The 18,594-nt window shown below is 44.9% G+C and overlaps 3 protein-coding genes across 3 annotated transcripts; all 3 read right to left on the bottom strand.

The window, feature by feature from the left end:
* Window positions 1-355: 355 nt before the first annotated feature.
* Window positions 356-703, bottom strand: LOC108728272 (uncharacterized). The gene has a single exon (XM_018456752.1). It carries the CDS (start codon window positions 701-703, stop codon window positions 356-358), a length of 348 nt encoding a protein of 115 aa, XP_018312254.1.
* A 1,760-nt stretch (window positions 704-2,463) lies between these two features.
* Window positions 2,464-4,291, bottom strand: LOC108728271 (uncharacterized). Its single transcript, XM_018456751.1, has 2 exons — window positions 3,482-4,291; window positions 2,464-3,402 (listed from the first exon to the last, which is right to left on the bottom strand). The coding sequence occupies exons 1-2, from the start codon at window positions 4,289-4,291 to the stop codon at window positions 2,464-2,466; spliced, it is 1,749 nt and encodes a 582-aa protein (XP_018312253.1).
* A 4,468-nt stretch (window positions 4,292-8,759) lies between these two features.
* Window positions 8,760-9,188, bottom strand: LOC108728270 (uncharacterized). Its single transcript, XM_018456750.1, has one exon. The coding sequence runs from the start codon at window positions 9,186-9,188 to the stop codon at window positions 8,760-8,762; it is 429 nt and encodes a 142-aa protein (XP_018312252.1).
* Between the last annotated feature and the right edge of the window lie 9,406 nt (window positions 9,189-18,594).

Genomic DNA, 18,594 nt, shown 5'->3' with positions numbered 1-18,594 from the left:
TAGCCTGTAAGGAGAGAGCCCCGGAACTCGCTACTTAGCATTTCTTCGAGGGTCTCCTAGCTTATAGAGCGTTCGCTCTCTACCTCCTATATACTACGGACTTTGCTTCTAAAGGTACCTAACGGTACATGCCTTCCTAATGTGCGCGGTCTATCAGAAACGTTACGCGCCTGTACAATACTATTCCCGGTACACTATTCGGGCTCTCACTTCTCGGAGGTGCATCGGAAGGATATAGCGTTATCTCCTGCACCCTGATAAGGAATTATATTCCTCTTACTTACTAACTATGTACAATATTTACATTATTTATATTTACTCCAAATGCATACCTATGCCTGCTTATTTCCCAGGGTTATCGAGATCTATGAGGGAGAGGGGCGTATCCCAGTGGGTCCGTTCCCCTTTCCCAGGAGCGCTCATCCTCCTCCTTTCTCCTTATGACATCTTCACAGAACCGGGAAAAGATTTCCCAATTCTCCGCGGAGCTCATCGCTGTGCCTATGATTGCGTTATAGGATCTATCTGTATTCGTCCTTTCCAGCATTTCCCTTGGCTCTTCTGCCCAGAAGGGGTAGAACAAAAGCGTATACATATTTGTGTCAGATGTTGCTCTGCAGTATCTGCACAGAGGCGAATTTCTTCTATTTATCTCGCACAGGTATGACTCAAAGCAACCGTGACCGGTGATCACCTGAGTCATCCTGTACGAGATACTACCATGTATTCTGTTCATCCAGGACTCGAAAGTGCCACCTCGCGAACCGCTTCTCCCGAATATCCACGAGGCCGCTCCCCCAGCTCGCATCGCCATCTATTTATCGCTCGCCTTTCTTCCTGTTCCGCAATATCGTCGCATGCTTTCGGCGTTATGTATCCGTCTCTGTTAACAATTGCGCGCCTACGTAAGTATGCTCTCCTATGTCTATTACTAGTATATACAAAGGGTACTATCCGAGATAACAGAGCCGCAGCATCGTATGAGATCGTCCTATATGCACGTATCACTCTAAGGGCCAATTGGCGCTCTAGGCGGCCGACGTCCCGAACGATCAACCGGTCCCTCGCCACCGTCTGTGCCCATATCGGTTACCCATATTGGATCACCAACATGACCACAGACGCGTAAATCTTCCTTCTTCTCTCGCCCGGTCCGCCTATGTTTGCCGTTAGTCGGCTTATGGCCGCCTCCATTTTCCTTGCCTTAGATAGCAACCTTCGGAAATGCTCCCTAAAGGTCCACCGCGAGTCCAGGGTAAGTCCCAGGTACTTCACGGTGGACCCAATCGGGACGTTTGCGTCTCCTATTCGGATTCCGGCGCCCCGCCCGCCCCGAACACTACAACCTCTGTTTTCGGTACAGATACCCTTAGGCCTAAGCGTTCTATGAGGGATATGATGTACATTGCCCCCAGTTCGGCCCTAGTTTTCGCCTCCTCAAAGGTGGCTCCCGTTACCATCAGCAGAGTATCATCCACGTAATATAACGTAGTACACCCCGCAGGTAAGGATGCCCTAACAACACTGTCATAGCCTACGTTCCACAGGGTCGGTCCGAGCACCGAACCCTGTGGTACGCCGCACGTCATCTCTGACTAGTTCGTCCCTTCTATTTACATAGACTAAGGTCCTGTCGCTCAAGTAATCGCCTATGATCCGACGCAAGTATTCTGGTACCTCTTTGTCCTCGAGCGCGCCTTTTATTGTTGACCAAGGTGTTAAATGCGTTTGTGATATCAAAAGATATCGCAAACATCACGTCCCCACCCCGAATACCGTCATCAACCCACTCGCGGAGTCTCCAAATCGTATCGATAGTTGACCGATTGGCGCGAAATCCATATTGACAGTCCGAAATGCCATCCGTTGCTTCAAGGTGTTCCTGGAGTCTTCTTACAATAATTCTTTCGAATAGTTTCCCCGCCTCGTTTAATAGACAAATTGGCCTATACGAGGATGGGGAATGCTCAGGTTTGCCTGGTTTCTTTAATAACACCAACCTGGCAGTCTTCCAATCTCTTGGGAATCGGCCCTCCTTCAAACATTCATTGAAGCATTTCGCCCATAGAGGGGCTAGCTGGTTCACTGTGTCCTTAATAATTTTGCCCATAATACCGTCAGGTCCTGGTGCTTTACCATTATTAATTCTGGCTATGGCCTCTGACACCTCTAAAGTTGTTACGGCATCTTCGTTCTTCCATTCAACTTCCAAGTCTTCTTTGGGTTCTCTAGAAACCGTTGGAAATAAAGTCCGGACTATCCTTTCAACCAGACCAGGTGGAAGCGTCTCAACGATAGATCCCGATCCGCACTGGAGCTTTTTAAGGACTACCCGGTATGGCAGTCCCCATGGGTCTTTGTCCAGGGTATCTAACAACTCCTGCCATAACCGCGTCTTGGATTTTCTAATCGCGTTTCTTAAGTTTTTCCTCTGTTCCTTGAGTTCCATCCATATCTCATTTTCTAGGATTTCGGGGGTGTTTCTAATTCGAGCTCTCTCTTAAGCTGGCGCCTACATGAGTTGCACTTTGACCTAATCTTCGCTATTTCCTCGTTCCACCAGTAGGTCGAGGGCCTACTGGCGGAACCCTTACGTCTCATAGAGACGTCCGAGATATCAGTCATGATTCGGTCTATTCTTTTGGTCATCGTTTTAAAATTGCCTTGTATGCCGGTCCAGACGGCGATCTCAGCGGCAGCCTCCATCATGTCGACGTTCACTTTTTTCGTAACCCATCTGGGGAACTCTTTAAGAGCGGTGTTTCTTGTTACCGGTCCCACCACGGTTGTCAGGAGTGACATATGGACGTATCTATGGTCCGACAGTGATTCTGCTTCTTCCAGGACCCGCCATTTCTCCACTCTTCGAGCAACGTTTGATGATACAAGCGTTATATCCACGCATGAGTTACCTCTTGGATGTACGCATGTCCATGAAATGCCGTCATTCAGGATTTGAAGGTCCATTTTTCCGATCCAGTCCAAAAGGATTCGTCCTCGTCTATTACCTTCTCCTCTATCCCATGCTGGCGACCTAGCATTAAAGTCACCAGCTATCATTAATGCTTTGGGTCTTGCCATCTTTACTTGGTGTTCCAGTTTTCGGAGAGCATCCTTATATTCCTCTATGTCGAGGCTGGGTGGGAGGTAACAACTGACAACTGTCAATTCTCCCCATTCTACGGCTACATGTTTTTCGTCCCTCCATGCCAATGTGCAGGGGTCGTTGCTTCTTGTCCACTGCCATGTAATGGCGGCTGATGTCGGACTGTCGCTTGAAGCCACCCATCTTCCATCGTCCGGTATTGAGTGGGATTTGGAGATGACCACGATTCCTAGCTCATATTCCTCGCTGGTTCTTTGTATCAGATCCTGCGCGGGTCTGGAACGGTTGACGTTCACCTGCACAATGTTACGTGACAATGGAGTGAATGTTGTCATCCATTTCCGGCTGTATAGTATTAGAGGCATCCCGATCTGCCTCTGTCTCCATTGCGGTTTCTTCTCCAGTAGCGGTTTGTCTCACATTTACTTTTCCTCCGGGGCCGTTATATGGCATGCATCCTTCTGCCCCAGCTCTGTGATCCGCTTTCAAACCTCTAAATTGACAAATCGGGCATCGCGGTGGTGCCTTGTATCTGAACGCTACATGTCCGTCGTCTTTTCCGCAATTAAAACACATATGCGATCTATCAACTATACTCCTACAGTTGATACGAGTGTATCCCACTGCGAGGCACCTGTAACACTGTAAGCGTCTTCTCGCTAGTGGGATCACTTTTGCCACTGACCATCCCATTCGGATTTTGCCCATTTTGTTCAGCCTATTGGCACAATCCACTGGGCATTGTACCCAGATAGTACCCACACCCCTTCCTTTTCTTAAGGGGCCAGTTCTTATTTCCGTTAGAGAAACTCCTCCAGATTCGGAAACAGCCTTTTTGACTTCCTCAATCTCCACAAATTCATCAATGTCAATAATTCTGAGTTCAGCCCGTCTTTTTGGCCTTATGACATTGACTTTACCGTAATGATCACTATCTTGGTATGCCGCGTTTAGGCGTTCCTTCAGATTCTCCGCTTTACTGGCGGCATTTTCTCCGGGTATTTCAATCAGTATACTTCCTGATTGTGCCCGTCTTATTTTAGTATCCGTGATACCGAGATCCTGCAAGTTTATGCTTTTTCTTGCAAATCCTAGTACTTCAGCATACGTCGGCCCTTCTTCATCACATTTTAGCATTACTGCAGCAGTTCTTGGATTTCTGATCCTCTGTCTTTCCTTATTCATAGGTTTGAAAGAAGGCTGTACAGTCCTGCCACACACGCAGCACCTGTTTTTTTCTCTCGGCTCGTACGATGGGAACTATGCGTTTCTCTCTATCGTCTGTTTCCCATTCTCTCTTCCTGGCTTTCCTCTTCCTCTTTCTCGTTGTGCGGTATTCCGTTTCGCTTCCTGTAACCGCGGTTAGAGGTTCTCCTTCTGTCTTCTCTGTGACCATTTCCATGGAAGTAGGAGGTGGGGAAGATGTTTCTCTCTTCTTTCTATTTTCGTCCTCGATTATAACGATGTGCCCTTTTTGATTAACCTTTTTCGGGGTACATCTTCTAACAGCTTCCTGCTTCCTTTTAAAACCGGCCTATATGCCGGAGGAAGCTCTTCCTCCGAATCACTATCGCGTCTTCTGTTTTTAGGCGTCTCTTTTTAGGCGTTTCCCACTCCGGTATCAATCCCTCCTCCTGTATCCATGCTCTTGTTCGTGGAGGAGTAGCCTCCTTGGGAATTCTATCTCTTCTGCTTCTTATCTCCATGTCTTGTTGAAGAGTCTTTAGCTCTTTCTTAAAAAGGGAGTCCCTCTCCTTTTTAATGTCGTTCATTTCCCGTCGGAGTTTGTTGATTTCTCTAGCTAGGGGTGAATTCCCCGGTAGGCGTCCGCCAGGATCATCATTTCCCTGTGGGTTCGTATATTTCTGTAGTTCTGCCGTAAGTCTTTGTACAGCGACTCTCGCGACGTTCACTCCGATCTTAACACGTTTTTTTAGATCTCCCTTCATGTTCGTACTCTTCCTTTCCGCTTCACCTGCTGCGTTTAAAACTCTCATCGTTTCTATCATGATCATTCCAGGAGTCATCTCTGGAAAGTACATAGTGATGTCTTCCACAGCAGTCTTCTGCGACGCGTTCAGCTCATCCGGAAGTTCGCAGGGTACGAGTCCCTTCCTCTTCTTTAAGATAGGAAGTTTTGATTGTCCTCTCCTTTGTTTCTTAGTAATTTCCACAAAGTCGAATCTATCCAAAACATCATCCTCGTAGTCATATCGTTTACTGCTAGACTTTGACAGAGATTTATAGCCCGCGCTACCCTTCGGCTTTCTGCCTCTCTTCCTAGGTAATTTGTCCATGCCACCCTGTTCAAAAGATGACGTGGACATATCTCCATCATTTGTTCCTTCACTTTCCATAGTAGATCTGATATCAGTAGATCTGATATCTTCTAGGCGTGAAGATTTCCCTGTTGATCCACTTGCATCCGAGTATCTATCCGTCAGATCAATTTTAGCGAGTATATTCTCCGTGTAGCTAGGTCTCGCTTTCTCGTCAGTTACTGGAGAGTTGATAACCTCTCCATCTTTTACCCTCAATCTAAATTCGGTCGGCATTTTCACATTGCTTATGATTGTGGGTTTTTTGCTTTTCTCTTGTATATTTTTTTTTCGGCCTTGATACTCGCTATTCGTCTGGATGGTCGAGTTCCCCTGGTCGAGGAGTCACTCGTTCCACCACCTTTGTAGCTGAGTTTTGTTACATTGATCCTCAGGTCTTATAGTTCCAATGCATCAGCTTCCTGAAGTGGGTCTTTCATCACATTGGTATCTTCTGTTTCCGGTAGATCCATCGTTGCAGGTAAGTTTACCTGTATTATTTCTTCCCGCATCATTTCCTTTGGAGCTTCCCAAATAGTATTTCCTAGTTCCGTATCACCATCCTTGGTTCTCATGATGGCCTTTCCTTCAGGAGGTATCTTTTTTCCTACTTCTTTCCTCTCTTCTCTCCGGCCGGTAACATGATCCGCCGTGGAGCCCGTCGGCCACTCCACGATTAGCCCCTGGCAAGAGTCCCCTGGGCCCGAAGCCTCAGAGGTCGATCGCCCGGGGGCGGAGACACTAACCCCGGGAAACCGCTGCAGGCATCCGAATTCCTGCACATCATTTTCGTTATCCTTGTCTATTTCCATTTGTTATAGCGGTTGTCGGCGAAGAGTTACGGCCGTATAGCTCGACGACCAACTACACGGTTCGCCTTCTTCCTTTTCTTCTCCTTCCTTCTCTTCCTTTAAGATCTTCTCCAGTAGCATAGAGAATATAAACGCAAAACGCCCTCATGACGCTAACCCACATGCTACTGTAGTGGTTTTTATCACTCGCACAGCCGCTCGTATGTGTGTTCAATATGATCACATGTGTTAAAGTGTGTGTGTGTGTGTGTGTGTGTGTGTGTGTGTGTGTGTGTGTGTGTGCATGTATATGTATATGTGTACATGTATATATGTGTACCTAAGAACGTATTTGTACCTATATGTATATGCGGTTCTCGCAGATGATATCCACCCAATCGTATACGAGTATCTCGCTTCGCATCCATAGTAACCTATGTTACTCCTATCCTATTGTGCGACTAAATCATTTCCCCTTTCCCACACGGCAGTGGCCCGCCCGTGCATTGGATCGATTCCCGCTTCCCAAGAGAAGCGAGTCGACCAAGGGGGGACGGGACAGGACCCGACGCGTCCCGCCGGCGCCCCCGCACGGTCTCTCTCGAGACGGGCAGGCGCCCCGACGCGAGCGCGCCATGCGGGTTCGGTTAAGCCGGATGTAGCCCCTAGCGCATACTAGCACAGACTAGCACACTCATTCCTCATGAGAGGTCCCCTCATGCAATGGGATTACTCCCTGAGGGAACCTCTCGTGGCGTGTGGCCGTTCTTCGCCGGGGGAATCCGGACGAAGGGTAGCCATGCCTGCGAGGCGAACCTCGCGTCACTCACTTCGGCCAACCCCTACCGGCACATTGAAGAACCGTCCCGAAAAACGGCTCCCCCAGGACCCCCGCCCTCCGAAGAGGGACGGGGATCCCTTGAGGTGCCGGACCCGTGACCCAACCTAGCCAAGGAGGAGTCCCCCTGCAATGGGATTTCTCCCTAGGGGACTCCTCGTGGCGTGTGGCCGTTCTTCGCCGGGGGAATCCGGACGAAGGGTAGCCATGCCTGCGAGGCGAACCTCGCGTCACGCACTTCGGCCGGCCGGGCCCCGAGGGAACCACCCCACCCCACAAGGAGGGAGGGGAGGGCCCCACGGGCACCGGCCGACCACGGAGGGTGACCTCCGTATCCACCTCATGCACAAAGGGGAGATGAAAACTCCCCCTAACGGTGCCGTGCCACCGGGCGATTGTAGTCGGGGCCGCCAACCCCTACCGGCACATTGGAGAGCCATCCCAAAAAGGGATGAGGGCCCCTTGGGGTGCCGGACCCGTGTACAGACTCCCTCCACGAGTGAAGGGAGTCCGTACAGGACGCTCTTAGACCCTCCTCCCCGGACCGACCCCTTGCGGGGAACGGCCCAAGGGAGAGCCCCCTCACCACGACAAGGTGGCGTCCTACGAGGGGGGAGTTGTGCTAGCCTAGCACAAGTCAGCACAACTCTCAGTGTCGTCGGCATAGCGATATTAAGGGCACTTTACTCTTGAGCGCGACCGCCCGCTAACCATTTTTTAACCAAAATTCGGGTTCATAATGCTTCGATGTGAATGATATTGCATATCTGAGTTGTGCTAGCCTTTTTTTTGTTTTGCGTAGAAGGAGAAAATCTTCGTAAACCTCTCAGATAGGTAATCCTCCCTAACGGAGTTTGAACCTATCTGGAGGAAGACACTCATTACCGCGTCCGATGGGTGTATTGGATTCAGACCACGTCTGGCGGGTGAGGCTCAGGCTAGGTCCGACTTTCTCCCAAGGGCTAAAGCAGGGACCAGCTCCTGGCCTCCTTTCAAGAGGGAGAGGAAAGACCGGTCCCGCCCTCGCACCATGAGACTACTCACCGGGTCCACTACCATTATTTGCCCATTCACGTCGCCAGGTCCGCCTACCAACTAAAAACTCCCCCTGTCCTGCGCTACTACGCGAACCTAAACGTCGGGACTACCAAAGCATTACTTCAGGCACCTGACGGTCCTATGAGCATCGGCCCTCTACTTTGGCACGTGCTGCTGTATAGCCTAACATAGGTTCTCGGTATTGCGCCGAGCTGCTGCGGTACAGCTCGTATCTCTATTTAATTCACGGGTCTAATCGGTCCGGTACTCTAACCCACGGACAGAGGCTACCCCTCGTCCGTGTCCGCAAGAGGGGAAAGAGGGGCCCGATCCGCCGCCTGTCGGGCCCTTTCCGCCTTTTCCTTCGCACGCATAACGCATCCGCAAAATTTCGCAAACGCGTTCCAGTTTTTGCTATCGCTTAAGATTTTTTGCACTATATTGGAAAGGTTCAAACTTGGTCCAATCATCTCGCAGAGCTCCTGTCTTTCGAAGTTCCATGCAGGGCATACCTCCAATGTGTGCTTCGCGTTATCAACATTTCCAGTGCAATGGGCACATCTCGTTGTCCGAATCTTTCTGATTCATTGAAGGTATTCACTGAAGCATCCATGTCCCCTGATGATCTGCGTCATGTGAAAGTCAATTTTTCCATGGTGTCGTCCACACTATCCTTCCAAATCGGGTCCGACCGCATCTCTAACTCTTCTTCCGTATCCGCCTCTTCTCTGGCTCCTTTCTCTCCAGGTGGCGATGGCGTGTTCAGTCGCTTGGGTCTTCATGACTTCTTTGGCCTTGGTAGAAAGCACGACGCCGCGCTCCTGAAGTTCCTTGATGCGCAGATACAATCTCTTGTATTTTTGCGCAAGGATTTCAGCCGGGATGATCCCTGCCAGTATGGTTGCTGCCTCGGATGCCACCGTTCGGTATGCACAAATTACTATTTTGGCAATCCTACCCTGTGTTCTCCTAAATGTCGTTGTAACCTCTTTATTACTTTCAACGTCGTTTGCTGGTGCTCCGTAGAGAAGTACGGAGTTCAATACTCCTGCGAGGAGCTTTCTTCTGTCTTCGCGTGATCCCCTTAAGTTTGGCATTAGTCTTCCAGTGCGTGTGTAATCGCGTCTATTTTAGCTGCAAGTCTGCGAAAATGATGGGTGAAAGTCCATGTGTCCATCTGCTGTCCAGGTATAGTCCTAAGTATTTCATAGTGTCCATTACCTTAACTAGTTCTCCCTGTATCGTCATGACGGGGAATGGCCGTAGGACTCTCCTAGGGACGAAAACAGTCACCTCCGTCTTATTAGCAGCTATAGTGAGGCCGATACGTCGTATTTCCATTGCCAGCATAGCTGAAGCTAACTCTACGCATGAGACTGCCTCGGCGATGTTGTCTCTTTTTACGGCCACTAAAGTGTCATCCGCATAGACCAACACTTGGCACTGCTCCGGTAATTCTGTCCTAAGTATTTCGTTAAATGCGATATTCCAGAGGAGGGGGCCAAGAACCGATCCCTGTGGCACTCCTCTGTTGACGTTACACTTAATAAACTCTTGATTCCTATTTGTATAGGTAATCTGCCTATTGTGTAGGTAGCTGGAAATTACGTTGATCAGGTACTCTGGTACGTTTTTATGCGTCATAGCGTTCATGATTACGCCCCAAGGTATCGAATTGAATGCATTTTTTATGTCTAGACTAACCGCCGCGACAACGCCGCCTGATCTGGTACCGCCATCTGCAATTTCCCTGAGTTTGAATATTGCATTCGTGGATCTTTTGGTTCTAAATCCAAATTGGTTGGGGGATAAACCCTCATTTTCCTCTAGAAACGTATAAATCCTATTTGTTAGTAGCCTTTCGAAGAATTTGCCCCCTTCGTTAAGGAGGTAGATGGACCTGACGAAGCCATTCCATCTGGCTTACCCGGTTTTCTAATCAGTGTTAACCTAAATTATTCCTGAAAACAGTTTCTCCATAATTTCCACGTTATATCTAATGTTTTATTCAGAAGGCCCTTCCACAGGCCGTCGGGGCCGAGGGTCTTGTTTTTATTGCCCATCTTTCTGGCCACGACTTTCATTTCTTCCATGGTGACGTCAAATTTAGTGTTCCAATCTACATCCATCCTAATTGGTTCTCTACTTTTTCCGCGTGAGAAAAGCTCTTTGATAATTTCAGTAACAAAGTCACATTCCAATGCCTCTGTAAGCGGAGTTGCTGCAGGCCTCAGTTTTCCCATCACAAGCTTATACGGGAGCCCCCATACATCCGAATTAACCGTGTCAATGAGTTCCCTCCAAGCCTTCTGTTTCGCATTTGCGATTCGCTGCTTGTATATTTTTAGCGATTGATCTAATTCTCTCTTTTCGCGATATATGCGCCTCGTCGTGTCCCCTTTTGGCACATGTATTCGCCTGCGTTTAACGCAGTCCCTGCGTAAAACCGCCAATTCATCCGACCACCAGTAGGTCGGTTGTCGATGATTTATGCCCTTCTTGGGCATGGCTATGTCCAAGGCGGCTCTGTACATTCTTTCCAGCTTGTCTACTGCTGTCTTTGAATCATCGGTTTACTACCTCGGTCCAGGTGCCAAAGACTAGTCTTGCCCGGAAAATGTCCATGTCTACTTTACGGACGGACCAACTAGGGAAATGTTTGTTTTTACGGGCCGCTACCTCAGCGCCACTAATACGTGATCCAATTATCAACTCAATCCGTCTGTGGTCAGAACACATAACCGCCTCTTTCTTGATCTCCCATTTCTTGATCAATGGTAGGGCTGCTGTCGTAGACCAGGACAGGTCAACCACCGATTCGCCACCAATTCCTATATAGGTAGCCGTAAACCCTACGTTAAGTAATCTAGCGTCCATAGACGATGCGAATTCTATGATGAGATCCCCTTTTAAGTTAGGGGTACCCTTGTCCCATAAACGAGATCGAGCATTGAAATCGCCCAGAATCAAAAGTTTATCACTTTGTAATGGTCTCAGTGCCGTCTCTAGTGACGAGAGCGCCCGCGAGTATTCTTCGTTGGTTAGGCTAGGCCTGAGATATACATTACATATTGCGACGTCTCTATATTTGATTGTAACAAAACCATAGCCTCTGTTTACAAGGCTACATCCAAGCTTCCTTCCGGGCAGTACACTGCTGCGCCAGGTGGGTTTTCCGCGGAACCGAACCATCTGCCGTCTTGTATCGCTACGGAGTATGGTTCAGAAAGTACACCAATCTCTACTTTGCACTCATTTATCTCATGGATGAAGAGATCTTATGCCGATCTAGTATGATTTAGATTGGCTTGCCACAACTTAAAAGTAGCCATTTCAATATTGATTTTGGAGTTCCCCTGCAAATCCTTCAGGGTTTTCCTCAGCGGTCCTTCGTACCGCTCCACCTAACCTTCGTGTGGGTCTGCACGCGTCGCTACCAGCCCTGTGAGCGTATGGGTAACCTCTCTCCTTGCACACAGGGCAACACGCCCTATTTCGACAGTTCCTAGCCTGATGGTCCGCTCCACCGCAATTGAAACATGACCCGGATCTGTCGATATCCGATGGACACCTCTGTCTGACATGTCCAATACCCATTGTTGTGAGTATTGCGAAAGGAAAGTGGTATCGGAAACCAGGTCCGCTGGTGATGTCGGAATTATACGCGAACAATCACGAGGAGTCAGAAGGTATCGAAAAGAATAGAGAATTAGAGCGATGTACAATGAGATGTGCTGCTGAGCTTTATTCGAAGTCAACTGAATTTGATCGTTAAGCGATAGGTACACACACGTATCGAGAGATATCCTTCGCTTCGCGAGAACAAAGGAAAGGTTGCGAATGTATACATCCTGTGACACGAAGTAAACAGCTGATCGGTAGAACACTATCATGAATTCTGACAGTGTCGGTACCGGTAACAAGCGCGGTTTGAATAGAATAATTGTCGACGGAAATAATCGTTGAAAGTAAATCGATAACGAGCACACATGTTTAATAATATGAGTTATATGAGTCTGAATATAATATGCCGATGTAAAATAATTCGCGTAACGACATTTACTGAGTTTAGTCTAAACACCCGTACACTTGAAATACTTTAGGGGTCGTTTCTTGAGTAAATTTATCCTGGCCCACGTCCAGCCTATTCTGATTTGATTGTCAACAGTAATTCTTGCGGCTATGGTTGTTGGGCAGGAGACCCAAACCGCACCAAGTCCATCTCTAGCAGTTCTAATAGTTTCAATTTTAATGTTGTTATAACTATCGCCGCTAATCGTGGCAAGTGCACGTTCAATGTCCTCGTAAACGATTGAGTCATCTAGTCCGCTGATAATAATCTCTGACCTCTTGACCGGTCTGTTAATGACCACATTCTTTTCGGCTCGTGTAAATACCTCTTTCAGTTGATCAGCAAGTTCGTCGGCTTTTCTAGCTTGATCCTCTCCTGTGACTTCAAAGATTAGTCCTCCAGTGGCCGCTCTTCGGATCCTCATATTCGATATACCGATCTCCTTCAAAGATATACTATCCTTGGCCATCACCATGGCCTCCGCATATGTTATATCGTCGCCGCACAATATTGTGATCGCTGCTGCCCTGGGAGGCCTGACTCCTCTAGGTCGAGGGGACCCCCCTGTCGGGAGGGTCTTGTCAAGTGGTATAGAGCCCGGTCTTTCATTCGTAATCACTCGTGAGCGGCCCGTATTATTTAGGGTCGCTCTAGGTCCCCTCCTGCGAGTATTCCTTAGATGCCTCTCATCGCGGGACTCTGAACCACTTAACTGCACAGACCTACCTGCACTTTCCATAAGCGTTTCTCTATACCTATTCAGTATACTCCTGGCTCCTCGAAGGTGGTCTCTACCTCCAAAAGCGGAGCTTTGTTCATCCATGCTATCCACAAAATCCAACATTCCGCGCGCTTTTTCCTGTTTCTTAATTCCCGCCATCAGTTCTCTCGGTTTTACCAAACGGTACTTTTTGTCCATAATAGCCACATCCCTGATTGTGGGCTTTATGATCTCACCAGTTAATCCCGGTCGTTTCTTCCTAGCCGGGGGATCAGTCGGCGATTTCTTATTCTTTTGTAATTCTGTAACACCTGCGCTTTCAATTTTATTAATTCAGATTTCAGATCTTCGATCTCCTTCCGCTGTTCCAAAGCGACGTCCCTCCAGTGGGACGTCTCGCCGCCCGCAGCTCTGTCCACCAAAACCTTAACCGCTAGCTTGGTCATATGAATTTTCGTTTTCATTGCTCCTTTCATACTACCTTTTAAGTTATTGAATACCGCCCTAGCTCGGTCCACATCTCCGAGAGTCTTAGCCCCAATATCGGGTGTGTCTCTCTTCTCGATGCCTTCTATGTTGGAGTACATCAGTTTCTTTTGGTTGTGCGACAGAGTTTCGAAATCATCATCAGAGTCCCTGGAGACAATGATTGCCGACTTTCTCTTCCTCTTAGCGCTGCGATTACTTCCAGATCATCCGATATCATCAGTCTCGGAATGGCCCCTCGAACAGCCTTCCCGATTTCTTGAGTGCTCCCTTCTCTATTTATACAAACGGAGTTGGTGGGGCAAGCTCCGCACACGATTCTTCTGCGACAATCCATGCCGTCGGTATGGGTTCCTTCCGTCGCCAGTCATCGACGTCCATCTCAGCATCTACCGATTCATCAGCTGTCCTGGCACCGATGGCCGCCAAGTCAATCCGAGGAGAGGGCCTCTCAGGGTTTCCTCTGCTCGGGGTATCCGTGATCCCTGTGGTCAGTTGGATCATCTTTTCGTTGATGCTTCCTGAGAGTGCGGGACTAACATCCATAACCACCTCCAGGTGAACAAAGGCCTCCCTCAATTCGGGGCTAATTTTCCTAAAGGTTCCAACTATCGCTCTTATGGAGATATCTTTCTCACTCCTTCCCATGTCCTTCTCGTGTTTCTTATTTTGAGATGAGTTCTTCATATTACTTGTCGTTGGGGTCTCCTCCGTCGGTGTTTTCGCCAATCTAGTGCTCCTTCTGAACGAAGAAGCTGAGGGCCGCAGGTGTGCTTGAATCTCTCTCGAGGTCGACGAGCCGTCCTCTCTGCTGCTGCCACTGGCATTTGGGGAGTTACTCCTCCTATTTTTATCCTTTTTTCTCCCCATTGCACAACAGTGTTATATAATTCACTCAGTTGTTACGACCAGCTCCCAATGCGCAATGAGGGCGACGGGCGGGCGCACCGCAGAGACATCTCAAAAAGCGCTCTTCGTCAAAAACGAATAAGGGCCCCCGGTGGTCCGATCCGCCCTCCCCTCCCCCGGTATCCCACGCGCTGTGATGTTGTTGAATATTCAAACAGTGATTGTAATTATAGTTATTCCCTTCACGCAATCCACTAAGCCCGTATGCCACAGCAATAATATTTGCCTGTTTGTGTTAAATTTTTTCTAATTCAACGCGTGACCCTGCCCTCGTCGATCATAACTCACACGCGCGACGTCGAAACTAAGTCCATGTTACTGGAATCCACTCACAGATCTACATCCTATTTATTCCTTTTTAGGTTCTTCGACATTCCAATAGAATCAGTAAGGTGCTAGAAGTAGTTCACTTTGCTGCCAAGTTCTGAGAGTCAAACGGTATTGTTCGTTTTCCTATTAGTAAATCTATTCTAGTAGACAATTTAATTTTAATTTTAACTTTAGCTTTTAACTTTAGTTTTATCTTACTCTATCTTATTCGAAGTTTTAGTCTTGGATTTTTGTTATAATCATAATCATTCACGAGAAAGTTCATTAAATTTTTTTAATAGCATTTGTGTTATTTGTTATTTGTGTTGCTTTTACCAAATCAGTCTTTCTCCTATATTTCCTTATTTTTTCGCTATATTTATTTGTGATTAACAGACTTAACTGCATCTAATAGCTGGAAGAGGGAAGAATTAACCTTCAACCTCTTACTCAGCTTACTCTTACCTTTTATCTAAAGGTACGGAAGGGTAGAATATTTATTAGTACATCTGTTTTATCTCATTCAAGGACCACCGTCACCAATATATGTTTATTTAACTCTTTTAGCTTTATTATATTTTTGTTAGTCCATTAGTATGTTTCTGACTTCTTCCTTTACCAAGAGTTGTGCTAGCCTAGCACAAGTCAACACAACCGTTACATTCGCTGGTAGGCTGGTATAATGATATTAAGAGTACTTTACTCTTGAGCACGACCGCTCGCGTAAGCATTTTTTGTCCAAAATTCAGGTTTATAATGCTTCGATGTGAATGATATTGCATATCTGAGTTGTGCTAGTCTAGCACAAGTCAGCACAACTCTCAGTGTCGTCGGCACAGCGATATTAAGGGCATTTTACTCTTGCGAGTAGCTCTCGGTGATCTACTTTTCTGTCAATTATTTGGTAAATTTGTAATGTTTTGTAAGATGCACATATGCTGTGTACACACACAGCGCGCGCGCGCGCGTGTGTGTTTGTATATATATATATAATACAAATTACTGAATTTAATAAAAATACAGTTAAAAACTTTTCCGAAAACAATTACACTCCGTAATACATCATTTTCCTTGTTTGATATCATACATTATAGCGGTGGACAAAATGTAAAATCAGCTGGACACTATACAGCTTACACTTTGTATGCAGATAAATGGATTCATTTTGATGACTTAATGAAAAAGTGTCATTCCGTTACTGAAGACAATGCTATAAATCCAGTAATTTATTTATATATTAAAATACAATAGAATGTTTTTTTTTCTTTTATTAAACATAAGTTTACAGAACAAACGTTCTAAATTAAAAAATATATGAATTACACTTGAATATTGTTAAAATTTGTTTTTGAATTTATACATTTATAGTATTTTTAGCGTTATAATAATATTATACGCATTATTTTTTTTAAATAATATTAAACGCATTACTTTATCTTTTTTTAATAATATTATGAGAATTACTTCATTATTTTTTTTAAATAACATTATACGCGTTATTCTATAATTTTTAAAAAATAATATTATAAGCATTGTTTTTTATTTTTACATTAGATCTTTTTACATTAATCTTTTTTTTTCTTTTGAGATATTATACAGCACAATAAAAAGGCAAAAAGTAAAATAACAAATAAAAGTTTAGAAAAACAAAAAAAGTTAAAAATACAAAAAGCAAAAAATAAAGAAACAAAAAAGAAAAGAAAAAACCGTTCCGATGATCTCCACCTTGCCGCGGTGGAACGGCCTATAATGTGCATATTTATGTATAACAAAGAGAGATCTTTTATACAGTCCCTGGCCACATTATAATGACCACCTTATCTTTTTGCACTCTTTTCTATTTGATTAAATTTTAAATATATATGATGAATTTATTGAACAATTTTATGTCTAATCAATTAATTACAACTTGGCAATGTTAAATCAATTATATTTTATTATAAAATACAGCATTTTGGAAAGAAAATTAATATTTTGTTGCCCCCCCCCCTTAACCTTGATGACCGCCTGAATTCTGCTTGGCATGCTTTTAATACAGTTTAAAGCCATTTGTTGTAAATGATCGTTGTGTTCCAATGAAATATTATTTTTTCAATTAATTGAGCCTTGTTTGTCACATTTTCTTTGGCAATTTCTCGTTTCAATAATTCCCAGACGTTCTCTATTGGATTGAAATCCGGAGAGTTACCCGACCAAATCCAAAAGAAGGATTTTGTTTTGGATATTTTCACGGATTTTGCAGTGTGACATTTTGTGGTGCTCCGTCTTGCATAAAAATAAAACTTTTATTTGGAGAAAACCAATCATTTAGTTGAGGCTTTATCTTTCATCAAGAAGCTTGATGTATTGGTCCTGCTTCATGATGCCTTGCACAATGTACAGACGGCCTAAACTTTTTCCGCAAATTACAGACCAAATCATTACTGATGTGGGATGCTTAACTGTTCTAACAATGCAGTCTGAGTGGTACTTTTCAGAACGTCTTCTTTTAACATACTGAGTTTTATCCATCAGAATTTGTAAGGTACTTTCATCGCTAAAACAAACCTGGAAATGTAAAATATAAAATGTATTTGGTTAAAACAGAAAATCCATACGAATGTATTTTCATCCAATCATCTTCAGTAAAATCTTTGTACTTTCGACACCACTGTAATCTTTTTTTCATCATTTTTTCAGTGAGTTTTGGTTTCTTCACTGGCCTACGAGATTCAAAACCAAACTCTTTAAGATCTCGTCGTACTGTTCTCGTTGATACATTAACCCCACTTTCTTGTAATTTATTTTTAATCTGCTCATTTGTTAATCTCCTATCTTCCAGTACTATTTTCTTTAAAATTCGCTTTCCACGAGGAGTGATTGAGTGTTTTCTCCCACATTTACCTTCACGCTGTGGCTTCAAAGGCAATAACAAGTCCATTTTCTTCTTAACATTGGCGACCGTTGTTTTAGAAACCTTCACTCTTTTAGTTATTTCCCGCTGAGAAATATTATCAGCATCTAATAATCCCTTCACCATATCGATTTTTATACGCGAAATATCGCTTTTCTTACCCATTCTTTAAAAACAAATCAAACATGCATGCCCAAAGCAGGTACAAAATATTAAAAAACATGCAAAATAAATATAAATTGTTAGACATGTTAATAAAGCATAAATAAGTTAAACATAAGTTATTATTTAACTTACATTTAACTTATTTATTTATGCTTTATTAACATGTCTAACAACAATTTATATTTATTTTGCATGTCTAACAACAATTTATATTTATTACTTACACCGTTATATTTTATTAATAGTAACAATTTACATCACTTGACAAAGTGTTCTAAATAGAGGTTATATGTAACTTCGGCGTGGTTAAACAGTTGACACATGTCAAAATGGCGATCTATGTGATCGAATTTAGAGTTGCGTGCACAGTAATTTAAAAAACAGTATTGCCACATGAAATACAAATCTTTCTACCACATTTTATAAAAATTTGTCAACTTATCATAAAAATATCGTAAAATTCAACAGTGGTCATAATAATGTGTCCAGGGACTCTATATATATTATATATAATATATATATATATATATATATACACACGTGTGTGTGTGTATGTGTGTGTGTATATACACAATGCTGTGTACACAATACATGTGTATACATCTTACGAAGCATTACAAATTTACCGAATAATTGACAGAAAAGTAGATCACCGAGAGCTACTCGCAAGAGTAAAGTGCCCTTAATATCGCTGTGCCGACGACACTGAGAGTTGTGCTGACTTGTGCTAGGCTAGCACAACTCAGATATGTAATATCATTCACATCGAAGCATTATAAACCTGAATTTTGGACAAAAAATGCTTACGCGAGCGATCGCGCTCAAGAGTAATATTGTTGTGCCAGCGAATGTAATGGTTGTGCTGACTTATACTAAGCTAACACAACTCCCCTCTCGTGGGGCACGGCCTTGTTGTGGCGAGGGGACTCCTCTGGAGGTCTAACAATG

The sequence above is a fragment of the Mycetomoellerius zeteki genome, unplaced genomic scaffold (genome assembly GCF_001594055.1).
Source record: "Mycetomoellerius zeteki isolate Tzet28-1 unplaced genomic scaffold, Tzet1.0 scaffold6, whole genome shotgun sequence".
Classification (NCBI taxonomy): Eukaryota; Metazoa; Arthropoda; class Insecta; order Hymenoptera; family Formicidae; genus Mycetomoellerius; species Mycetomoellerius zeteki.
The sequence above is the reverse complement of the archived record's forward strand: the minus strand, read 5'-3'. Positions and strand labels throughout refer to the sequence as shown.

Bases quoted from the DNA above. Each gene is read 5' to 3' on its own strand.
- LOC108728272 (XM_018456752.1), bottom strand. From the start codon at position 703: ATGACTCAGGTGATCACCGGTCACGGTTGCTTTGAGTCATACCTGTGC.
- LOC108728271 (XM_018456751.1), bottom strand. From the start codon at position 4,291: ATGAATAAGGAAAGACAGAGGATCAGAAATCCAAGAACTGCTGCAGTA. The intron at 3,403-3,481 runs GCAGATCGGGAT...AACATTGTGCAG, and splicing joins AAACCGCAATGGAGACAGAG to GTGAACGTCAACCGTTCCAG.
- LOC108728270 (XM_018456750.1), bottom strand. From the start codon at position 9,188: ATGCCAAACTTAAGGGGATCACGCGAAGACAGAAGAAAGCTCCTCGCA.